General features: G+C 36.9%; 1 protein-coding gene across 18 annotated transcripts in view; it reads right to left on the bottom strand.

Moving 5' to 3' along the window:
- The window catches only part of LOC105034244 (protein COFACTOR ASSEMBLY OF COMPLEX C SUBUNIT B CCB4, chloroplastic), a 73,431-nt gene that overhangs the window by 19,564 nt on the left and 33,031 nt on the right, over nucleotides 1-20,836 (bottom strand). For 12 of the 18 annotated variants that reach the window (XR_002163587.3, XR_012138460.1, XR_012138461.1 and 9 more), the window contains exons 5-7: nucleotides 16,689-16,873; nucleotides 16,517-16,587; nucleotides 13,365-13,448 (exon numbers count right to left, since the gene is read on the bottom strand). Coding sequence is in view for 6 of the 18 variants with exons in the window: in XM_010909310.4 (XP_010907612.1) it covers nucleotides 13,365-13,448; nucleotides 16,517-16,587; nucleotides 16,689-16,873 (340 nt within the window). In the remaining 12 variants the exon portion in view is untranslated. The other 6 variants (XR_012138466.1, XR_012138465.1, XR_012138468.1 and 3 more) reach the window with 2 other exon arrangements.

Genomic DNA, 20,836 nt, shown 5'->3' with positions numbered 1-20,836 from the left:
CTAGTGAGATTAGGGCTCCTTAGCGAGAGCTATGGTGCCGTTGTTGTCGCAGTGTAGTGCAATGGCATCCGATGGTATCACACCTAGCTCCGCAACGAACTTCTTGTACCAGTATGCTTCTTTTGCAGCTTCAGAGGCGGTGATGTATTTGACTTTCATGATCGAATTTACAATGACTGACTGTTTGGAACTCTTCCAACTAATCGATCCACCATTACATAGAAAAATATATCCCGATGTAGACTTTCTATTATCGATATCAGACATGAAGTCTAAATCGATATACCTTTCTACTTTCAACTTCAAACCTCCATCAAATATCAAGAACAAATTCTTAGTCCTTCTCAAGTACTTAAGGATGTTTTTTACTGCAATTCAATGTTCCTCATCTGGATTCGACTGATATCTGCTCGTGATACTCGCGACAAGTACTATATCAAGTCGAGTATGACACACATAAAGCTCCCTATTGTCGAAGCATAAAGAATCTTGCTTATGCAATAGATCTCCTCAGATATGTCAGGACACATCTTCTTGGAGAGGTAGACACCATGTCTAAGGGGCAAAAGATCCCTCTTGGAAATTTTCATGCTGAACCTCTTCAGTACCTTCTCTATGTATATTTTCTGAGAAAGTCCTATTATTCTCTTAAATCTATCCCTATAGACCTTTATACCAAGAATGTAAGAAACTTCTCATAAATCTTTGATGGAGAATTCCTTTGACAACCATACTTTGATCGATGTCAGTATGGGAGTATCATTCTCAATCAGAAGGATGTCATCCACATACAATATGAGGAACGTGACAGCGCTCCCACTGATCTTTTTGTACACATATGATTCCTCCTCGTTTCTGATGAAATCAAATGATTTGATCACATCATTAAAGTGAGTGTTCCAACTCCGAGATGCTTAAGTCCATAAATAGATCTTTGCAGCTTGCAGATCTTATAATCACTATCATCAGATGTGAAATCCATAGGCTACTCCATATAGATATCTTCCTCAAGATATCTATTTAGGAAGACAGTTTTCACATTATCTGTCAGATTTGGTAATCATAGTATGCTGCAACAGCAAACAGAGTCCGTATGGATTTCAGCATGGCCACTGACGAAAAAATTTCCTGATAATCAATGCCTTCGTGTTGACTATAATCTTTCGCTACTAATCTTGTCTTATAGATCTCTACTTAACCTTCCGACCTAATTTTTTTTTTATAGATCTATTTACACCCAATGGATACAATACCCTCAGGTAGATCTACTAAAGTCCAAACTTGGTTGGAATGTATGGAGTCAATTTTTGACTTCATCGCTTCCATCTATTTCTCGGAGTCTACATCTAACATCACTTCATCATAGATTTTGGAACCATTCCTAATGTCTCTATCTCCCACAGGGAACATTTTCTCTAAATTCTCTGTAAGAATACCTAAGTACTTTTCAGGAGAATGAGAGACCCTACTAGTCTACGAGGTAGAGGATGTACCACGTCAATTGAATCACTAATAGGTTTAGGCTCTTGGACTCGATGCTCTTCAGAATTTTTTTCTTCGAGCTCAACCTTCCTCCCATTATCTTTATCTTGAATAAACTCTTTTTTCAAGATGGCATGATGGCTCACAATCATATTATGATCCTCTCGAAGATAAAAATAGTACCCCATGAATTTTTTAGGATACCTTATAAAATGAGCCCTAAGTGACCTAGCCTCCAATTTGTCCGTCTGCTGTCACTTGATATGAGCCGGATATTCCCAAATCTTAAAATAATCAAGATTTGGCTTCTTACCATGCCATAACTCATATGGTGTGGTAAGAACAGATTTAGAGGGAACTCTACTTAAAATATGAATAGCAGACAGTAACGCATGTCCCTAGAGAAAAATTGGAAGATCTGTTCAGCTCATCATGGACCAGATTATATCCAATAGAGTCCGATTCCTCCTTTTGGATATCCCGTTGAGTTGAGGCATCTCTGGAGATATCCAATGTGAGACTATACCATTGTCCTTAAGATAGATCTGAAATTTTCCACTAAAATATTTTCTTCCTCGATCTGATCGAAGAACCTTTATGGGTTTTTCGATTTGTTTCTCCACTTCATGTCTGAACCTTTTGAACTTTTCAAAAGCTTCAGACTTATGATGCCTCAAATACACAAACCCATACCGTGAGTAATCATCGATAAAAGTTATAAAGTAAAGATAGCCACCCCTGACTTGTATATCGAATGGACCGCACACCTCAGTGTGCATCAGAGCTAATATCTCAATGGCCCTTTTCTCTTATCCTACAAAAGACAGCTTAGTCATCTTTTCTTGAAAACAGGACTCACAAACTGGATAAGACTCGAAAGTCAATAGCCCAAGAAGACCAGCTTTCTCCAATTCGTTAAGTCTGTCCTCTCTAATATGGCCTAGCCTAAGGTGCCATAGATATTTCTGGCTAATCCTATCTCTAGATCTCTTAGACCCTACGACATTCACTATTTGCTTATTCACATTAACACTTGCATCCACATGCAAATGATAAAGACCATCTATCATATAAACGTGTGCAACACTTTTATTTCCAAAATAAATTGTGCACAAGTCTTTATTAAAATGAAAGTTGTAATTATCCTACGCTAGCATAGATATAGAAATCAAATTTCTACTGGCCACAGGTACATAATAACAATCTTTTAATATTAAACTAAATCCTGATGGTAATTGCAAAGAGTAGGTTCCAACGGTTATAGCAGCAACTCTTGCCCCATTACCGACTCGAAGAGTAATCTCACATTCTCTCAACCCTCTAACTTCCTCTAGACCCTGCACAGAAGTGTACAAGTATGCACTCGAATCAAAATCTAAAACCTAACTGGAAGAAGAAACCATTAGATTAGTTTCAATTACGAGCAAATCAAACGTGCCTTCAGAAGGCGCATTCTGATTGAGGACATAAGTCAATTTCTTAGAACTGAGATCTAATCCCAAGTTTCTGAGCCAGTCATTGTGATTGGTCTCGGTCAACCTATTGGTGTCAAAGATTTGAGCCAATGGGTTAGACTCGACAAAGAAATCTGTAGAGAGAATAGTTTAAAATTAGATGTTTGTACTTTGTTAATGTTTGTTCTAGAGACTTTAAAAACAAACAAAGCTCTTATTTCTACGAATCTCCCACTCCTAGGGTGGAGAATCGAAAACCTATATGCGGTCAATTTCTAGCGAATACCGCGCTCTCACTGATCCATGTGCACCTCACCTAACAGTTATTGGTGACACATGAACCAATGAGTGGACAACACCTTGTCCATTGCTTCACCAAGCAAGATGCAGCAAGTTCGGTTTCTAAATCTTGTGGCCTCACCTAACAGTTATTGGCACATTTCTTAGTTAAGTCAGACCCATCGTACACCAGCGGGTGCAAAGCCGTAATTGGATCCCTCACCTAACAGTTATTGGGCCCAACCCCATCTTTACCCCAGGACATCCAATGCCATAGAGTGATTATACCTTCTCGATGCAACCAAACCACTGTGACCAGCCGAGAACGATCAACATCAGGAAGGCACCCACATCTCTACAACGATGGAAGACTGCTAGACTTAATATTTGATTGAAGAGATTTAGGTTCAGATCTCTTCTTTAATTAGTCATAACGGTTATGATTAACCTAGTGACATGGACTAGCTCGAATCAACAAATAACCTAATATGAAACATAATCTTCCAAAATGGCCAGATAAGTTAAGATGTGTGAGTCATCTCATTGCTTTCCTTAGATACCAACGAATTGACCAGATCAGACAACAGAACCAATTAAATAACCATCATTTATGTACTTACTTTAGACACTAAATTGGTTGATTAGAATTGATCAGGTTAGCCAATTGACCCGGACTCGATCCACTGAGTCAAATTAGGTCTTAAGTTGATCGATAACATGTGGCTATTAATCCATCCGACCCAACTACAACTAATTAGATTGGTCATGAGCACACTTTGACCTAATCCTAATCAACATTTGATTTGGTTTGATCAACCGCTTAAACTAGACCTAATTGAGCTACCCATACCCTTAATCCCATATTTTATGTAATTAAAATTTAGATCTTAAATTCATAATTTTAGATCTTTTAATTTCAAGTCTTAATTCCTAATTAAGTGCATTATGACATGAGTTTAGTTTAAATGTCAAATAATTTCTTATCTAAACTAATTTGGATTGCATCACATGCAATTTTGCTATCAACATACTCGAGTCAACTCGTCCTGAAACTTGGGTTGACTCATTTGTGACGAACAAAAACTATAAGTTCATGCCTGCAAGATTGACTCGACTCATACACAAATGAGCCAACTCACCAGGATCTTGAATTGACTCTAATAAGGATGAGTCAACTCGCCAAAAACTCGAGTCGACTCAAACTAAATCCGAGTTGATTTGGCAGGCAAGCCAGCCACAATTTCAGAATTTCATGCAAAATAGATCCTAGGGTTTCAGATTTAGAGTTTTGCAAAAATTATATTTCAGATCATGTGTGAACAAATTATATATCACATAAATAATTTTACAATCTAAAATTAATTAAAAATACATAAATCTAACATGCATGTAAACTAAAACTAGATCTAAAACCTATATCACATACATCTAGGATCTTCAAGCAACTAGAAATTTAATCTAACATATCAAAATATGTAATCTATTAAATTTCAAATTAGATTATCTTTCATATATCAGATATATGAATAATAAATCAGATCATATATTTATGAAAATCAGGTTCTAACCGCAGAAATTTTTAGATCTATTAAAATAAGATGTTCTACATCGTTCTAGGACAAATTTTGAGCATAACAAAGTTATGTCAGGGCAACTTTATTTCAAAACGATGTCAAACTCATAAAAATAATTTAGATCTGATTTCTGCAATCAGATTTCAGATCTAAAATTTATTTAAAACATGCTAGAACGACGTGGCTCTGATAACACTGTTAGAGAACAAGCTGATGCACATGCATAGATCGGTACGGTTATGCTAACCAGAACGGAAGCAGATTTTAAAATTTTTAATCTAATCTAATCTAAGCATGTTGATTCTAAATCATAATCAAGCCTAAGATCATCTAACATGCATCAATAAATTTATGAACATAGATCTGAAATCATAAACAACAAGAAGAAGGTATACCTGATCGCTTTTTCCTCCTTCAGCGGATTGGATCCTGCAGATAGCTGGGGTTGTTGTCATAGCTGCACAAGCGCCCGACCTCCGTTGGTATCCACACAGAGATGTCTCAATCAGAACTCTGAAACCCCTGAGGTGCTACCTTATAGGCTTCATTCTTCAGCTTAGATCAGGGCCTTTTACTTGAATCTACTTGATACTGCCTTATATAGGATCTTAGAGATTGATCCTAACCACCAAGAAAAATCAAGAAACTTTTTTTGGATTTTCTTTCTCTCTCTCAAAGACTCTCTCTTAGATCTCTATCTGATGTGGAATAGGGGCATGGAAGAGAAGGGATGAGAGGTGGTTGGTGTGGAGAAGGAAAGGGGGCATGAGCTAGTTAGCGCACAAAACAATCGGTGATTTTCCTCACGCCAAAAGCCCATTCCTTAAATAATTTTGTCGCACAAAATTTGTTGGTTTCCCATGCCAAAATCTGATAAGAATCAGTTTAAATTAGTTAGCCTTTATCCTTATCTAAATAAATGTCCTAACTAATCAAGAAACATCAAGAAACCACCTCTCCATACCCCTTCACGCGCACAACAAAAATAGCGAGATTTTTCACCGCCCTCTCTTCTTTCTAGTCGCCCAAATGGAGAGAGAAGCCCAGAGAACATGGGCTCTAAGGGTTAGGTTCAATCTGGTTCAAGTTGGACTCAAATCGAGTCCAAATTGAGCTCGAATCGAATCAAATTCGAAAGACTGTCAAACCTGATCCAATCAGACTGGAAATCCAAATTTGATTTGGATAATTGAACTTAATTAGCATTAAATTAAATCAAGTCTAATTAAATTTAATCTGATTTAAATTAATTAAGACTTGATCCATAATTTAATCAACCCCAATTAAATCACAACATTTGCAATTAAGTCCCTATGCTAACAATTAACAGTTACTGAATCTATAACACTTACAAATTAACAGTTTTCAAATTCAAACCATCAATCAAATTGATAATTTGAATTTGATCTAAGCCATTGATCGGGTCAAACTTTTTTTGTGTGTGACTTTTTAGGTTCTATTCTGTCTGATAGTGAGACATACTGTGATCTCCATCATAGTATCATCGAAACTCTTTTTGATGGACCAGAATAATTCTAGCTCACCTCAACAAGGATCATTAATCCGAAAATAATCCTAGTGAGTTCTCACAATCTACCTGTGACGTCTAGTAGAATGTAGTGACAACCCAGTAAAACAGAAAAATATGAATCCCTAAGTGCAGTTACCATATAATTCAATCCTTCTATCGTGAGTTTCGATTTAACGGAGGTCATGAAGAACTCGTCAAACCCCATCATCAGTCATATGCTAAATTGGCTCGACTCAAGTTTACCTGTGAATCCCGTGAAAATTTTTTTCAGTATTCACACTTGCTTCGATCGAAGACTTTCTGAACTCAGTCTTGCTAATCGCATAGGGCTTCTCTTTTTCTATCAAGATCGATAGATTCCATCTTGATGCATCATACTCTAACAGCGAATCTGAATCTACTGTAGCCAACATACATAGTAAGGATCCGAATGGCTAAAGATCAAGAAAACGTGCAATCAAACTTAGTAACCTCACTGTGAATAGCTAATGACACTGTAGGTCAAAGGACCACTCACACCACTGCAGCATCAAGAAGACCACCAACGAGTAAACATCCAGGTGATTTCTCGTATTGGTCACGCTTAGTGCAAATTCTCTAACGACCACCTGTACTCTTCTCCGTGTCCCAGTATCGCAGACTCGAGACTCATCTGTGAAGAAAGAAGGTAATCTATGCACCGATCTTAAGTGGAACATGATTAGAAGTAAAAATATCCTTTTATTAATAACAAAATTTTACAAGTACAAGAATAGACCCTAGAAATATATGTGTCTGCCAACAATTGACTTCTAGGACACAATCTAACAGCTAGAATGCTAGTAGGACGGCATGTCCTAACACATGGAATGGTACCCCATCCCGGTGTCCCACGGGACATCCCGCTGGGATCTGAATCCCTAGACAAGTGTTTACGAGAGGCAGACGCAGAGGCCCCAGTATCTTAATATATACGCCTTTCGATAATTATGATACTTGTACATTTTTTTTTTGGCTAAAAAAGTTTATAATCATCAACTATTGGCTTACATTATTTTGAAATTAATGTTACAATTTTTTTTAATCTAAATGCACATGTTATAATTTCTGTTGATTGTGCAACAAATTAATTATTGAGCTTGATATAGGTTATATGGTTAGAGTTTGGGATTGTCCATCATTTCTAAGATATTCTACCATGTTAATTATAAACAAGATTGGAGAAATTTGAATTTGTATCTCAGGAAAGTCAAGAATTTTTGAATAGATAAAGATGTTTGGAGAATGGCAAAATTAGCATTTTATCAAGTTGGAGATGCAAACAATATTTTTTGAAAGTTTTGAAAATTAAATTAAGAGAAAATCAGTTTTGGATATGAAGGGGCGACCACTAGGTCATTCCTTTTTGAATGGCACATTGACACCGACGTTTTAGGGAGGGCATACAAAAAGGGATGACCCTTGTGCCCGGGCGCGACCCATGGGTTGACCTTTACTGTATCTATGAAAATAAGCTTTCTGTTTTGATTTGTAGCACAACAGGGGTTGACCCATGGGTCGACCTGTGCCAAGTTGCCACTGTGCTAGTGGCTAGAGCAGAAAGATGTTTCAAAGTTGCCTTATAATAGGGCGACTTATAGAGTCACCCTCTCCTATGAGTCATCCTCTCCTAAGGCGACCCATATAGGCACCCTACGATAGGGTGACTCATACTGTCATCCACCTGTTCTCCAGCTGGCGGTAAGACTGGTGAGTTAGCATGAAAAGTCGTCCTATAATAGGATGATTTTATTTTGGACAGTATTTTGGTAAATAGTTTTGAAAGGACCTTATTTTGATAAATTTTTTAAAATTAACATTATTTCGGTAAAAAATCTAGTTGCCCGAGACCGACATCTCAGACAAACCATATCCATACAAGTCATACCCTAGCTATATGGAATAGGATTCGATGCGACTCAAATCCAGATACGTCCAAACATACTACTTTATATGCAACGTCATCAACAGCAGTAGCATGTCCCAAATGACCTCGAGGGACCTACCTCTCGCATGCAATTGTATCCTCGTGGGCTCTACAAGTCGTGCATTGTGATATATGGCTTGAGTAAACCGGGATTCCTTGGTGAATCAAATATCCTAGGGCTATGACTCATATATTGTCATGCCACATCTATCGCTACCTCCTTGGCTACCAGATACATTGTCATTCGAATTGTCAATCTGTCATCATTGCTGGTATCATAAGACAATTTGAGCAATCAATTATCCAAGAGCTCACTGGCCTCCAAATCTTAATGAACAAACTCCTTGACTCTCTCCAATGCAACTACAAGTCTCCTTTTTTTTTTTTTTCCTTTCTTGCTAATCTAAAGAGCTGCCTTCTTTGGTGGATCAACTACACCCACCTCCTTAAGTAGATCGAGTACCATGGTGGCCTCTTCTCAGTATCTCTCTATTAGATATTTGGGAGGATGTCTCAGACATAAAGTCCTATGATGATCGGCCCCTCCTGGATCTCTATGGCTAAGCAATTGGATGCAAGCATGGCATATGTCGTTTCGTCCATCATTCTACATCCACCCTAGCCTCCCTTGCTATAAAGCTGGTCAATCGAGGAGGCAATCCTAGCTCTTCTAGTTCTAGCTGCTATTGCTGGCCCTCATCATCATATACAAAATCATTATAAAGTGAATCATCATACTTCAGCACCACTTCCTCTTCAATGCACTTCAATTTGAGATGCAGATTGTAATGAACTTATACAAGATGATCAAACACTTCTTTGTGAGACAAGTCCTCTTATTTGCTGTGGATAAGGGTAAAGGTAAACCAGTTGCTCTCGTAGGCACCGGAGGAGACCATCTTCAAGAAGATCCAAATCGCCAGTCTCCTAAGTTTCTTGGATTACTACCCAAAATGGAAGCACTATTTGACTGCAAATGCATTCAAGAAAATTGCCTATTAGACAATAATAATTATAAAACATTAAAGGAGCAATTATAGTTTGTGTCTAATGACACCCAGATTCATGCTTTCTTTGCTTACCATAACTAGCTTGTCGTTGAAGCTATGGGAGCCCTCCCTAAATATTTGTCAGTAGAATAGATAAATAGAATGTGATGTCAATTTGACATTGTTAATGATTTAAACTTGTTTAGAAAGTAATGATCTCGTATGCTGCTCAAGTTAACTTTCCTCTTCTAGACACTAGGCAACAACTTCTAGATCAGGCTTCATCTTATACATAACATTTGGCAAGAGGATCAGAATTTCTTCACCCATACCTATTCATAGGATGATATACTGGAAAGTTGGGTTAGGTAGTAGGCTGTCAATACATTTTGCATTTGACTTAGTATAACATTACACAAGTATATGATGAACAAGTATATGAATGAACATTACCTGTTAGATGTAACTCTCTATCCATCTGACAGTCCCACCTTTGCTCAATGATGTCAATATATTCCTAGGAATGCTTTGGGTCTGCCTACCCGATCTGACCTTGGCAATCATCATCAAGTGATAGAGAGTCCATTTAAGGGTATCTCTTATTGTCCGTAGCTCTCAGCACTCAATATAATGGTGTGATAGCCTTCATAATTCTCCAACCCCTCCACCAAAACTGTAAGCTCATAACCAAGCCCTCAATGTGACTCTCTTTAATGCCAGCCCGAGCATACCTGCTCGCTTAACACTTGGCACTAATGAACATCTAATGCAAGCCTGCTTTCTTCTTGATGAGGTAGTGAAATGTTATTGGGGGCAAAGTAGGTGACTATTGGTCTCAATATCTTAATCCCTGCAAAGACAACAGTCATGTGGTTGTAACTAAATCCGGTAATGGGCCGGGCTATCTCAACATCAAATCTATGCAGTGTGGAATATATAGGATCCAGAAAATGGGGTCATCTATCTATCAGAATCTTCCCGATGGCTTTGTACTGTGACCCATTATTCGTGACCACCTGCACAACATCTGCTTCCCTACCTGGTCTATAACAACCTCCATCAACCTAAGGATGTAATAGGCATCATGGACCTAATTTGAAGCATCAATTGACTTATGGAAAATATCTTCATATCACAGTATGTAAGAAAATTGATGATACACTATTTGCTGTGACCCGTCCAACCATGACATGTTAGAGTCAAACCATAGGTGTCCCACTGCTCAAGTAGAAGGCTATCCACTTCTCTAGCTCCTTATTATTGATTGGTAGTTCACCATATATATCCTTCAACCTAGGAGGATCTACATCTGACTAGCTCTTTGAATAGAGGCGATAGTATATTGGTAGTATGCGTTGTCTACCACATTTGCCAAGATGTAGCTAAAGTGGAACTAGAATGCAATAGCTCTCCTCATGTCCTTTCCCTATCCTTGACCAACATGATGTCAACCCTTTATTGCTTGGAATCTCTGATGGGAAGGGTATGAGGATGTCCATCATGAATAATAGCCCTTGCTTGTCTCTAGATTTTTCCCTTTCTTATTGCTAAAAGCTCCAAACTTAGAGGCAATGTAGGCACTGCCTTTGCTAACAACCTCCCTAATGGACAAGGTCATCCTGTAGCTTAAATCTATGCTGGAGGACCCAAAACCTGAGCCTGACTTGTGCTGTGAGGGCCCAAATTGAGCCTTATGCATGGCAAACTCCTCCATTTTCCATTGGCCATTCAAGCTCTCCTGAATGGTAGCCTGAATCTATGCCTTCTCATCATCCAGAACGATCGCATCATAATCCTCTAAATCTCTTGAGTTGTATGATGGTGTGGCTTTACTACCCAACATTTGATCTCCACCCTCTTCTCGGAATTTCTTTGTTAGCTAATAGACCTCCTGTGGGCATTTCCAATAGGTAGACACATCCGAGTAGCCACCTACAAGATGCTGCTTCAACTTGGTCATCCCTCCCTTAAACTTCATATTGCACCACTTGCACCTCTAATAGTGCTGGCCCAAAAACATGACCTTATGATCCTAACCAATATCACGCTCTAGCTCCTTCCCAGATCCACTCCTACAAGTTTACCAAACATATATTAAACAATTTACATTAATTCACAATTAAATAATTATTTATAAATTAATGAAATTACATTATAATAAAAAAATCAAGAAATTAGTCTAGAAAATATTTCTACATTATATATTATATAATACAAAATCTTAATAATTTATTGACTTCATTAAATATTTGTAATTAATTTTTATATAATAACATGAAATCATGCCAAAATCCAAAATTTTGCAATGATCTAGTCTCATTTTCTTCATTTTGTTGCTGATTTTTGGCATGAAAAAGAAAAAAAAAATGAGAGGAGAGAAGGCCATTTACCTGTTTTTGGCTTAAATCTAGGCTGATATATGTGGAATCTGCCCCCTTTCATTGATTTTTTTTCATTGAAAAAATATATATATACACATATACATATACATACATACATATATATATATAATTGGAGGTGGAGAAGGCATGAGAAGCCTTCTTTGCCTCCCTCTCAATTTAATGGGGGAGAGAGGACCAAACCACCATGCAGAACCAAGCACAATTGAATGGTTCAACTCAATTTGGGGTTATAGTGCTTAGTTCGGGCCATGTTAAAAATTGAAGAGGCATACCATCCAGGTTCATGGGCGACATGGTTCAGTAAACACTGAAACGGGCAGTTCGAGATAGTACGTTGTTCCTTGGTTTTATCTACAATCATAATTTTGCATGTATTCTGGTGTTCTTTTCATCAATTCACACCATGGTGCATCTTCCTAAAGATTAGCAAGAAGTTCAATTATGATATGTTTAAAAGAGATTTGAATGCTAACTTATGCTTTATGCATGAGGTCAAAATAAAGTGCTTTCTACTTAGCAATCATGGTTGAACGAGTTTTTGGGTAGTTATACTAGTTTAAAAAGTCTACTTCTTATCACTAATTGTTTTCCATGTGAGAGGGTTAAGTGACTTAAGTGTGATCATTTTATCTACCAATGTACAAAAGAATGAAAAGATAGTCAAAGACAAATCTAATAAATCTAGGGAAGGCCAAATGCAACCCGTAAGTGCTTTTGGCTGATGTCTAAATATCTAGTAACTTCATGTTAATATCTCATTAGTGTTGCATGCATATGGATACGCGAATCAGATTCAGACATATGTCCAAATGTTAGATTCAACAAGAGAGAAAAAGGCAGATAGAGAGATATGTCCGACAAATTACAAATTTAATGGAAATATATATATTTATATCTTTAATTTTCTTTGTTTAAAAATTAAAAATAAACATTAAGATATTGTTCGTCAAGGTCTTTCCATATACATGTTCATCATTCAAAACTTTCCAATGAACTTAAGAATATAAGAGATAACATTAAATAAGACCTCCCAAAATTACTTCAATGCCTACATCCACTACCAATCGCTAAAATGAAAGAATACTCACTTCTAACATGAAAATGGAGGATCAAACTCATTGTTGGAACTTGGAAGAGTTTAACTCTCCACCAATCCTTAAAAGTGGCAATCATAGAACTTCATAAGCATCCAAGTGTGCATATGAGACTCAGATATATATCCGAGATGGATTTTTGGAGCCGGGCATAAGTGTCTAGGTAATACATATCACATTTTGTCTATGTTTTCTTGGATCTTTGCATTCCACCACTATGTAATTTCCCAATAAGCTCTTAATGTATCTTTGTTTGCCACGTTTATGTTTGTGAAACACATCTGCTCCAACATCTCAACTGGCATTACTTTCATATTCTGCTTTCCCTCAACTAAATAGATAAAATATTTCCATTTTGACTCCACTACCTTATGCTTGCAGTATTTAAACATGACGGACCCAATTCAAAGGCATAATAGGACACAAGTGAATTCCATCTCAGGGATTCTGAAATTTATATATATCCAGAAGCAACCAACATCTATATTCAGGAAAAAGATAAGAAAAATAATCACAAATATATAAACAGAGATGAAAACTAACTAAAATCTGGAGCATGTAAAACAGAAAACGTAATTAGGAAATTCTTAATCTCCCAATGAACAAAGTCATACCTGATCAAGGTTGGTGAAGCCCCTGATAGTGTCACCACCAATGATGGCAATTCCACTATTCCCTAGTGGCTGCAAGATAACGGCCTGGAAAAGCTATATGCTCATAAGCTGATCAATTAAGAGAGAATAAGTTTGAATATTGTCATGTAAAACTTCCCAGAAGCATTTAAGATGCCTTGTGAATGATAACATCAGTGTTTTCCCTTCTCGTTTTCTCTTTTTGAATAGATGTGCTCATGACCTAAGGTTGCTACTTGCTGGTATGTTGTCAACTGGACTGCTATTAGCTCTAGTCTGCAGAAACCGTCATGTTTACTGCCTAGTTTCCTATTTATTCCAACAGACTTGACTTAGATTTAGTTCACAGTTCAACTGAAGGAATAGGATAGAGAACTTCTCTAGAATAAGTCTATTCAAATAGTAGAGATATTTTCTAGTTGTGTTCAATTTATTCTCGTTTAAATTAGACAATCTAATACAAAGCAATCATGCTTTCTACATGGTAGAGGAGCAGGATACATAGGTCAGATGACTATGCAGATCGAGGTATAATATTCCATCGCAAGGGTTTTTGGTTTAAGAATGCCTGATTTAATGTGAGAAATTAAAAATTGTCTGATTTGGCTATTGATTTCTAGATCAAAAATGAAAGACCATCTCTGGTTTGCTTGGCTAATGAATATACTACACCAAGTAGAACTAAATTGCATGCGAGTCGCATCTCAATGTTTCAGTTTCCACTCTCCTCTAAACCAAGGAGCAACTGGTTGAATTGTGTCCAAAAAATGCAATGGAACTTAAATGAAATATAGCATCAGTTAAGGTTTGTTTCTTATCTTCTCTCCCAAACTGCCCCTATGTTGAGCTTTTCTTTGTGCATTTTCTTTTTGATCCCCTAATATATGCTAGTTTCATATGCAAGATACCACATATTTATAACTAGTTTTTTTGCCAATCAGCTTGTGATGTAAAGTTTGTCTAAATAGGTCAGAAATGATGTTTGGACATTCAAAACATCTCCACTGCCAACTAGACAACAATTAAAAGTGTAACATAAATGCAAAAACAATAGAATTTCTAATCACAAGACCATATTGAAAGGAAATGCTCAAAAGAAATTTACTTCATTAATGAGATCCCATCTCTTTAAATAGATGAGAAACAAGTACATAAGGAAAGAAGTACATACCATATTTAGAGATATACTAAGTTTAGAGGCATACTACATGTGTCCTTCCTATATAAAAACTTATTAAATAAGCATAATTCTAACACTCCCCCTCAAGTTGAAGTATATATATCAAACATGCCCAGCTTGTTACACATAGAGTTGAAAATACCAAAAGATAAAGACTTAGTCAAAATATTAGCTAACTGCTTGGATGATAGAGTGAACGCTGTTATGATGGTCTTGTTCATCACAACATCTCTTACACAACAGTCACTAGCCAGCCAATCATCATAAGTAGGATATTTGGAATTTGGAGGATCTTCAGTCAGGTGTCGCACCTCTCGTTAGACATCAATAAATAGTTTAAACGATTGGACCCAAAAGATAGTACTATTGAGCTTTACTGTATTCGCTATTAGATTCCTTATTGTAGTGTCAAAACCAGGAGTCAGAAGTATCAAAAATTGTTTGTTGTCGTTGTTTAAGGATGCCATAGCAACCAGAGAAGAGGACAGAAACAACCAGATAGTCAAAAGACTTTTGACAACCAGACAATGAAAGAGGGAGGGGCAACTAGAGAAATCACGGGTAGTGTACCACTTCCGTGATCGATAGATAACCAGAAAGACAGTTAAAAAACTTTCGCAAGGTATAGGAAAGGAGCCTATGTTGATTTGTCCAAGAGCAGATTGCTCCTCAGGATGCACAAAAGCTCCCTCAGCCAATATTGCAGAATCACAGCAGATTTCAGGAAGCAGCAAGCAGAAGCATTAATCAGACCTCCAAGATGGCAAAAGATGGACTACTATAGCGTGAACAAATTAATTTTAGGACTGCAGTAGTAAGGATCCAGCAAGGACAAGAATCCAAAGTCCTGGGTGGCGGCTAGGGTTGTAGCAAGAACCAGAGCAACCGTCGCCAAAGATCTCTAACGATGGAAGAAGAGGGCAATGAAGAAGGTTGATGAGAAGATGGAATGTGGCAGTGGCAATGGATTAAAAGGCTTTGAGAAGGAGGCAAGTAGGATTTTTGAGAAAAGAGTTGGAATCTTGATGCGGCTAGCGCTTTGAAGGTTGCTGGCAAAGAAGAGGGGTTGCGACGTGGGCTGCTGCAGCTCGGAAGGGCTGCAGCGGCCTATTGTAGGAGGGCCGGTGGAGGGCTAGGGTTGTGAAGAGGGTGCGGTACCTACTCTAATACAATGTTGAAAGGACAATTTAAAAAGAATTTAATTCATTAATGAGATCCCATCTCTTTAAATAGCTGAGAAATAAGTACATAAAGAAAAAAGTACATACTTGTAAAGCAAGTACATACCATGTTTGGAGATATACTAAGTTTAGAGACATACTAAATATGTCCTTCCTATATAAGGACTTATTAAATAAGCATAATTCTAACAGACCACTTATCAGTATCATATATTTCAGCAGTACCAATGATGACAAGTGTCAGTGCAGTATCGTAATGCATGCATACAACGGGCATTTTTAACCCTATACAAATAATTCATTCTGGTAGTAAACACTTATTTACATCCCATAGTCTTGCTCCCCAAGTCCATGGTTGTCTATTAGTTCCTTATTTTCATGCCCAATAACATCAGTCATGTGACCTTACTCGAAGATATAACATGAATTTGTCTTTCCTCGAGAATTCACCCATATTACTTTCTCATTTTCTCACAATACCTTTGTATGATTTCCCAAGTTTAAACACAGGAACCATTTCTATTCTTGTTACACTGACACTACTATCAAACTGTACAAGTTTCCATCATCAATACATATAGCTTAACGTGGGGCTCATAAGTTCAGAAATGGCATAATTTTTTACCTCATCAGAAAGATGGAATGATAGCAATTATGAACAAAAAGATTTCAAGCATTGAAAATATTCCTTTTATGTCTAGTAAATTATGTATTTATGTCCAGTAAAAGTAGAAATGTGTTTTACATTTATGTGAAATAGTAATAAATAGTACCTGTGTATTAATAGGTAAGAAGGGAAGCTCAGACCTTGCAGGATAAAGAGAGAGGTTTGCCAAATAGCTCTCTGTTTTTTTTTTTTTTCAAGAAAAAGGAAATTAGAAATAAGTATTGTGCGTCCAAATTGAAAACAAAGTAACTACAACAGAATATTGGTATGATACCTACGTTTTCTCGATTCGATGACACTTCTATAAACTGGACTTTGAATCAATTTATGCACATCAACAGCCACTGGTTCACCAACTTCCGTTAGAGATTCAGCTGCAATTCCAATTTGAAGAAGGCAGTAGCCTCCATGCACAACAACTAATGATCTACAACATGTCGTAGCTGAAAGAGATTCCCACACCCTGAATTGTAAAAGTAAAAGTTGCCAAGTAAGATAAACCAGATTCTTCTTATCTGCTGGAGATTTGATGATAAATAAAAGCAGAAGGTAAATTCCAAAAACAAATCAAAATGAAGTACCATCAAACAGCAATAGAGGAAATACTTTGTAAATAATATAACAGAAGATATAAGATAATTCTTGTATAACAGAAGAACAAGACGTTTTCAGAAGTAGAGTACAACACACTCTTCAAAAACCCTTGACAAGCACACCACAATCATGCTTCCACACTCCATACTCTTACCTCAACTGACACCTCTTTAAGAGAACTTGCCTCTATTTTACAGGCAAGGGTGGATTTCAGATGGATTTTGTGATAACCCGAATCGTAAAGTGGCCCAAAGAAAAAAATAAAATAAAAAGAAAAAGAAAAAAAAAAAGAGGTTGAAGACTCCCACTAGGAGTCTTCTTCCGCGTGACTTCAGCGGAGAGAAAGCCGATTCCGAAGAGGAATCGACCTCTCCTCCACTACTATAAATTCCCTCCTCCCCCTCCAAGTTATCCACGACGATCACTAGCGTTCCTCCCTCTTCCTTCTCCCTCTGTTTTTCCTTTGAAGCCGTAGTCCCTTTTGCTTGTGCCCATGGGAAATCGACGCCAAAGATGCCATCGAAGCCGAGGTAAAGCCCCTCTCCTTCTTCCTCTCCCTCTTTCCTTTCTCCCCATGGCCTTAGATCTTACCGCTGGCCCCCGATTTCGTCGGAAAATGACTGAAGACGAAGTCTGCCCACTTCCCCTATTTTCTAAAATATTTTCTTGATTTTTCCCGCCGTTCAGCTCTTGCCGCCGGCCATCCACTGCTGGCCACCGTCAGCCGCATGCCACCACCCATTGTCGGACCTCCGGCCGTACCCCCGCACCCCTTCAGCGCACGAGTCACCAGCCCCGACGTCCCCCCTGTTCGGCCAAAGAAAGAAAAGAAGAAGAAGAAAAGAAAAGAAAAGAAAGAAAAATAAAAAAAAGAAATTCTCTCTATTAAGTTTCTCTAGGATTTTTCCTCTCTACTCTCTCCTTCTCTATCTTCCGACCTTCTCTCTCTAAAAGATAATGGAACCCTAGATACCATTTTCTTTCTCTAGTTTCTCTCTCTAAGGACCTATAGATCATGTATCGAGACATCTTTTCCTCTTCCAGAGATCCATGTTGACCCCGACAAGATCCCGAATCGATTTAGTGCCCAAGTGGTCTATTGGGCTGATCACCCAGTCAATCATTTTTTTTATTATTATTTAATTTTATTGAATATATGAAATAAAAATTAATCATGATTTAATATTTTAAATAGGATTATCTGATTCGTTTAAAGAAGACTAAAGATCTAAGATGATTAAGATAAGTGGATCTTACGCTCCTTATTTATTTTTAAATTTTCATGTTTTCTATGCATATGCCCTTTTGTTGATGAAATTATATTTTTCATAAAATATGGATCAATATATGTGATATGAAAAAGCATGTATTATTATGACCATTGATTTTATAAATATGTTTTAATGAAAATAACATGTTTATGAAACATAAATCTTATTGTTTTTTACCTATGTATATGTATATTTTAAGAAAAAGATATAAAGATTTCAAAGACTCTCAAGTAGCTATGAATAAATTTCTATGGAAAGATCGACGTCCGGAGCTAGCATCCATAAGAACACAGGCCCTATCAGCGGATATAAGATTGGTATATAAAATATGAACTTATCGATTATGAACACTGGCCTTGTCACGGGTATAAAGTGACCATTACATTAATATCTATGAGCAAGATTTAGAAACATGACATGGACACATGACAAGAATGATTTACGAAATATGTTTACGAAATATTCATGATTTATGCATGCATGATTGATTTATAACTTGTTTTATTATATGTTCTATGAAATACTTCATTTTGTATTATCTGTTATTTTCTAAGTATTACATTATTATGAAAAATTTATGCTGGATCCGGTAAGAAAGCATAGATTCTACTTATTGGGCTAGTGAAACTCATATTTTTTTTTTATTTTTTTTCTTATGCAGAGGAATAAGTTTAGGACCAATGAAGGATCCAGGCTTAGAGATTTGCATAGCAAGCTTGAAAATTTTGTAGCTGAAATTTAATTTATTTGATGATTATGAACTTTTTGTTATCTATTTACAAATTTTGAGATATGGGTTGGTATTTGATTTTGGATTTAGATGCTCTGAACCAATTTTGGTTTAATTATTTGATAAATAATGAAATTGGATCTTTTATTATATTTTATTTATATTGGATTTTAGCTGACCATGATTGATAGACTTCGTATTATCGAGGGCTGCATCTCCTGATAGCATGGCCATGTTATGTCCCGAATTTGGGACGTGACATTTTATAGTATCAGAACAATAGATTTGATCATGGATAGACTTAAAGTCCAGCAATGGGTAGATAGGTCTCGTTTAGCTAGATCATATTTAATTGAATAAGAATAGATAAGTTTTTCTTAAAGTTCCTATTGCTCATTTGAAGAAGTTAATTAATGCTAGTATTTTTAGGTGACATGAGCAACAGAGAGAATGAATCTTAACAAATCTTGCCATTAGAAAGGAGCAAGAAGAACTACGAGGGGAGATGCCAACTAGTCAGCTGAGCATGCTCCTAATATGCCAGCTACTCCGGCAGATATTGCTGGAGTATGCCAAGTGGTGGGGCTCAGCTTATTCAGCAACAACAGCAGACATAAGCCGCTCCTTAACCTGCACCATCTTTAGAGTCATATTACGAGAGATTTAGAAGGCTTAATCCACTACTATTTGAGGATGAACCTGATCCTCTAATTGCAGAGATCTGAATTTGGGAGATAGAGAAGATGTTTGATGTCCAACAGCATCTCGAGAACGTGAAGTTCAGATTAGCCATACCTATGCTGAAAGGAATGTCGAGTTTTGATGGATTGCAATAAAGACTGTCTATGAGAATATCGATGACCAGTTGACTTGGGAGGAGTTTAAAAGGATATTTTATGATCAATACTTTCTCGGGACAATGAGATTAGTAAAAGAGAATGAGTTCTTGGCTTTGAGGCAAAAAGATGAAATGAATGTTAGAGTATGCAAACAAATTTAATAAGTTAGGCCGTTTCTGCCCCTAACTTATGGAGTCCGAAAGGAGCAAAGCTAATAGATTTGAACAAGATTTAAGATATGGGATTCGATCTCGATTGTTTTCTCACATTTTTAATGATTATAAAGATGTGCTAGAACGAGCTTTGAAAGCAGAATCCAAGATAAAAAGATCAGAATAGGAGAGGAGTAACAAAAAAAAATCGAGACCAATAGAAAATTTTGAATGATCAACAGAAAAATTCTACTAATATTGCAGAGAATAATAAAGAAACTATGATCTGTGAATATTGTAGTAAAAATCATTATGGACCTTGTCTTAAAAAGCTGGGAGCATGCTTTTCATGCGGCAGAATAGGACATATGGCACGAAATTGTCCTATTAAGAAAAAAGATAGTTCAAAGACTTCCAAGCTAGCAGATCAAAAACAACAAATGCATGGGTGTTCGCTTTGACCCAACAGGGTGTTAATGCAAACAATCAAATAGTTATAGGTACCATTCTAGTCACGCCATAGATACTCATATCAAGATCCACTGTACCGGTACCGGACCCCATACCGGTGGCGGGCCAGTACGATATGGTATCGGTACCCGATACCATACCGTACCAACATACGGTATGCTTCGGCGTATCGATTCGGTACCGGTACAATTTTTTTATCGTTTCATTTTTTTTGTGTTAAAGTTATTAATTCATAAATACAACCCCAAAATTACATTATATTGCATATTATTGACATATTTGGATTCAATTTTTGAGTTCGATAGTGGTACAGAGACTTTTGATCCAAAATTTTAAAATTCAAATTTATTTATATTATATTACAACTAT

This window comes from Elaeis guineensis, chromosome 1 (assembly GCF_000442705.2).
Source record: "Elaeis guineensis isolate ETL-2024a chromosome 1, EG11, whole genome shotgun sequence".
Lineage (NCBI taxonomy): Eukaryota > Viridiplantae > Streptophyta > Magnoliopsida > Arecales > Arecaceae > Elaeis > Elaeis guineensis.
The sequence above is the reverse complement of the archived record's forward strand: the minus strand, read 5'-3'. Positions and strand labels throughout refer to the sequence as shown.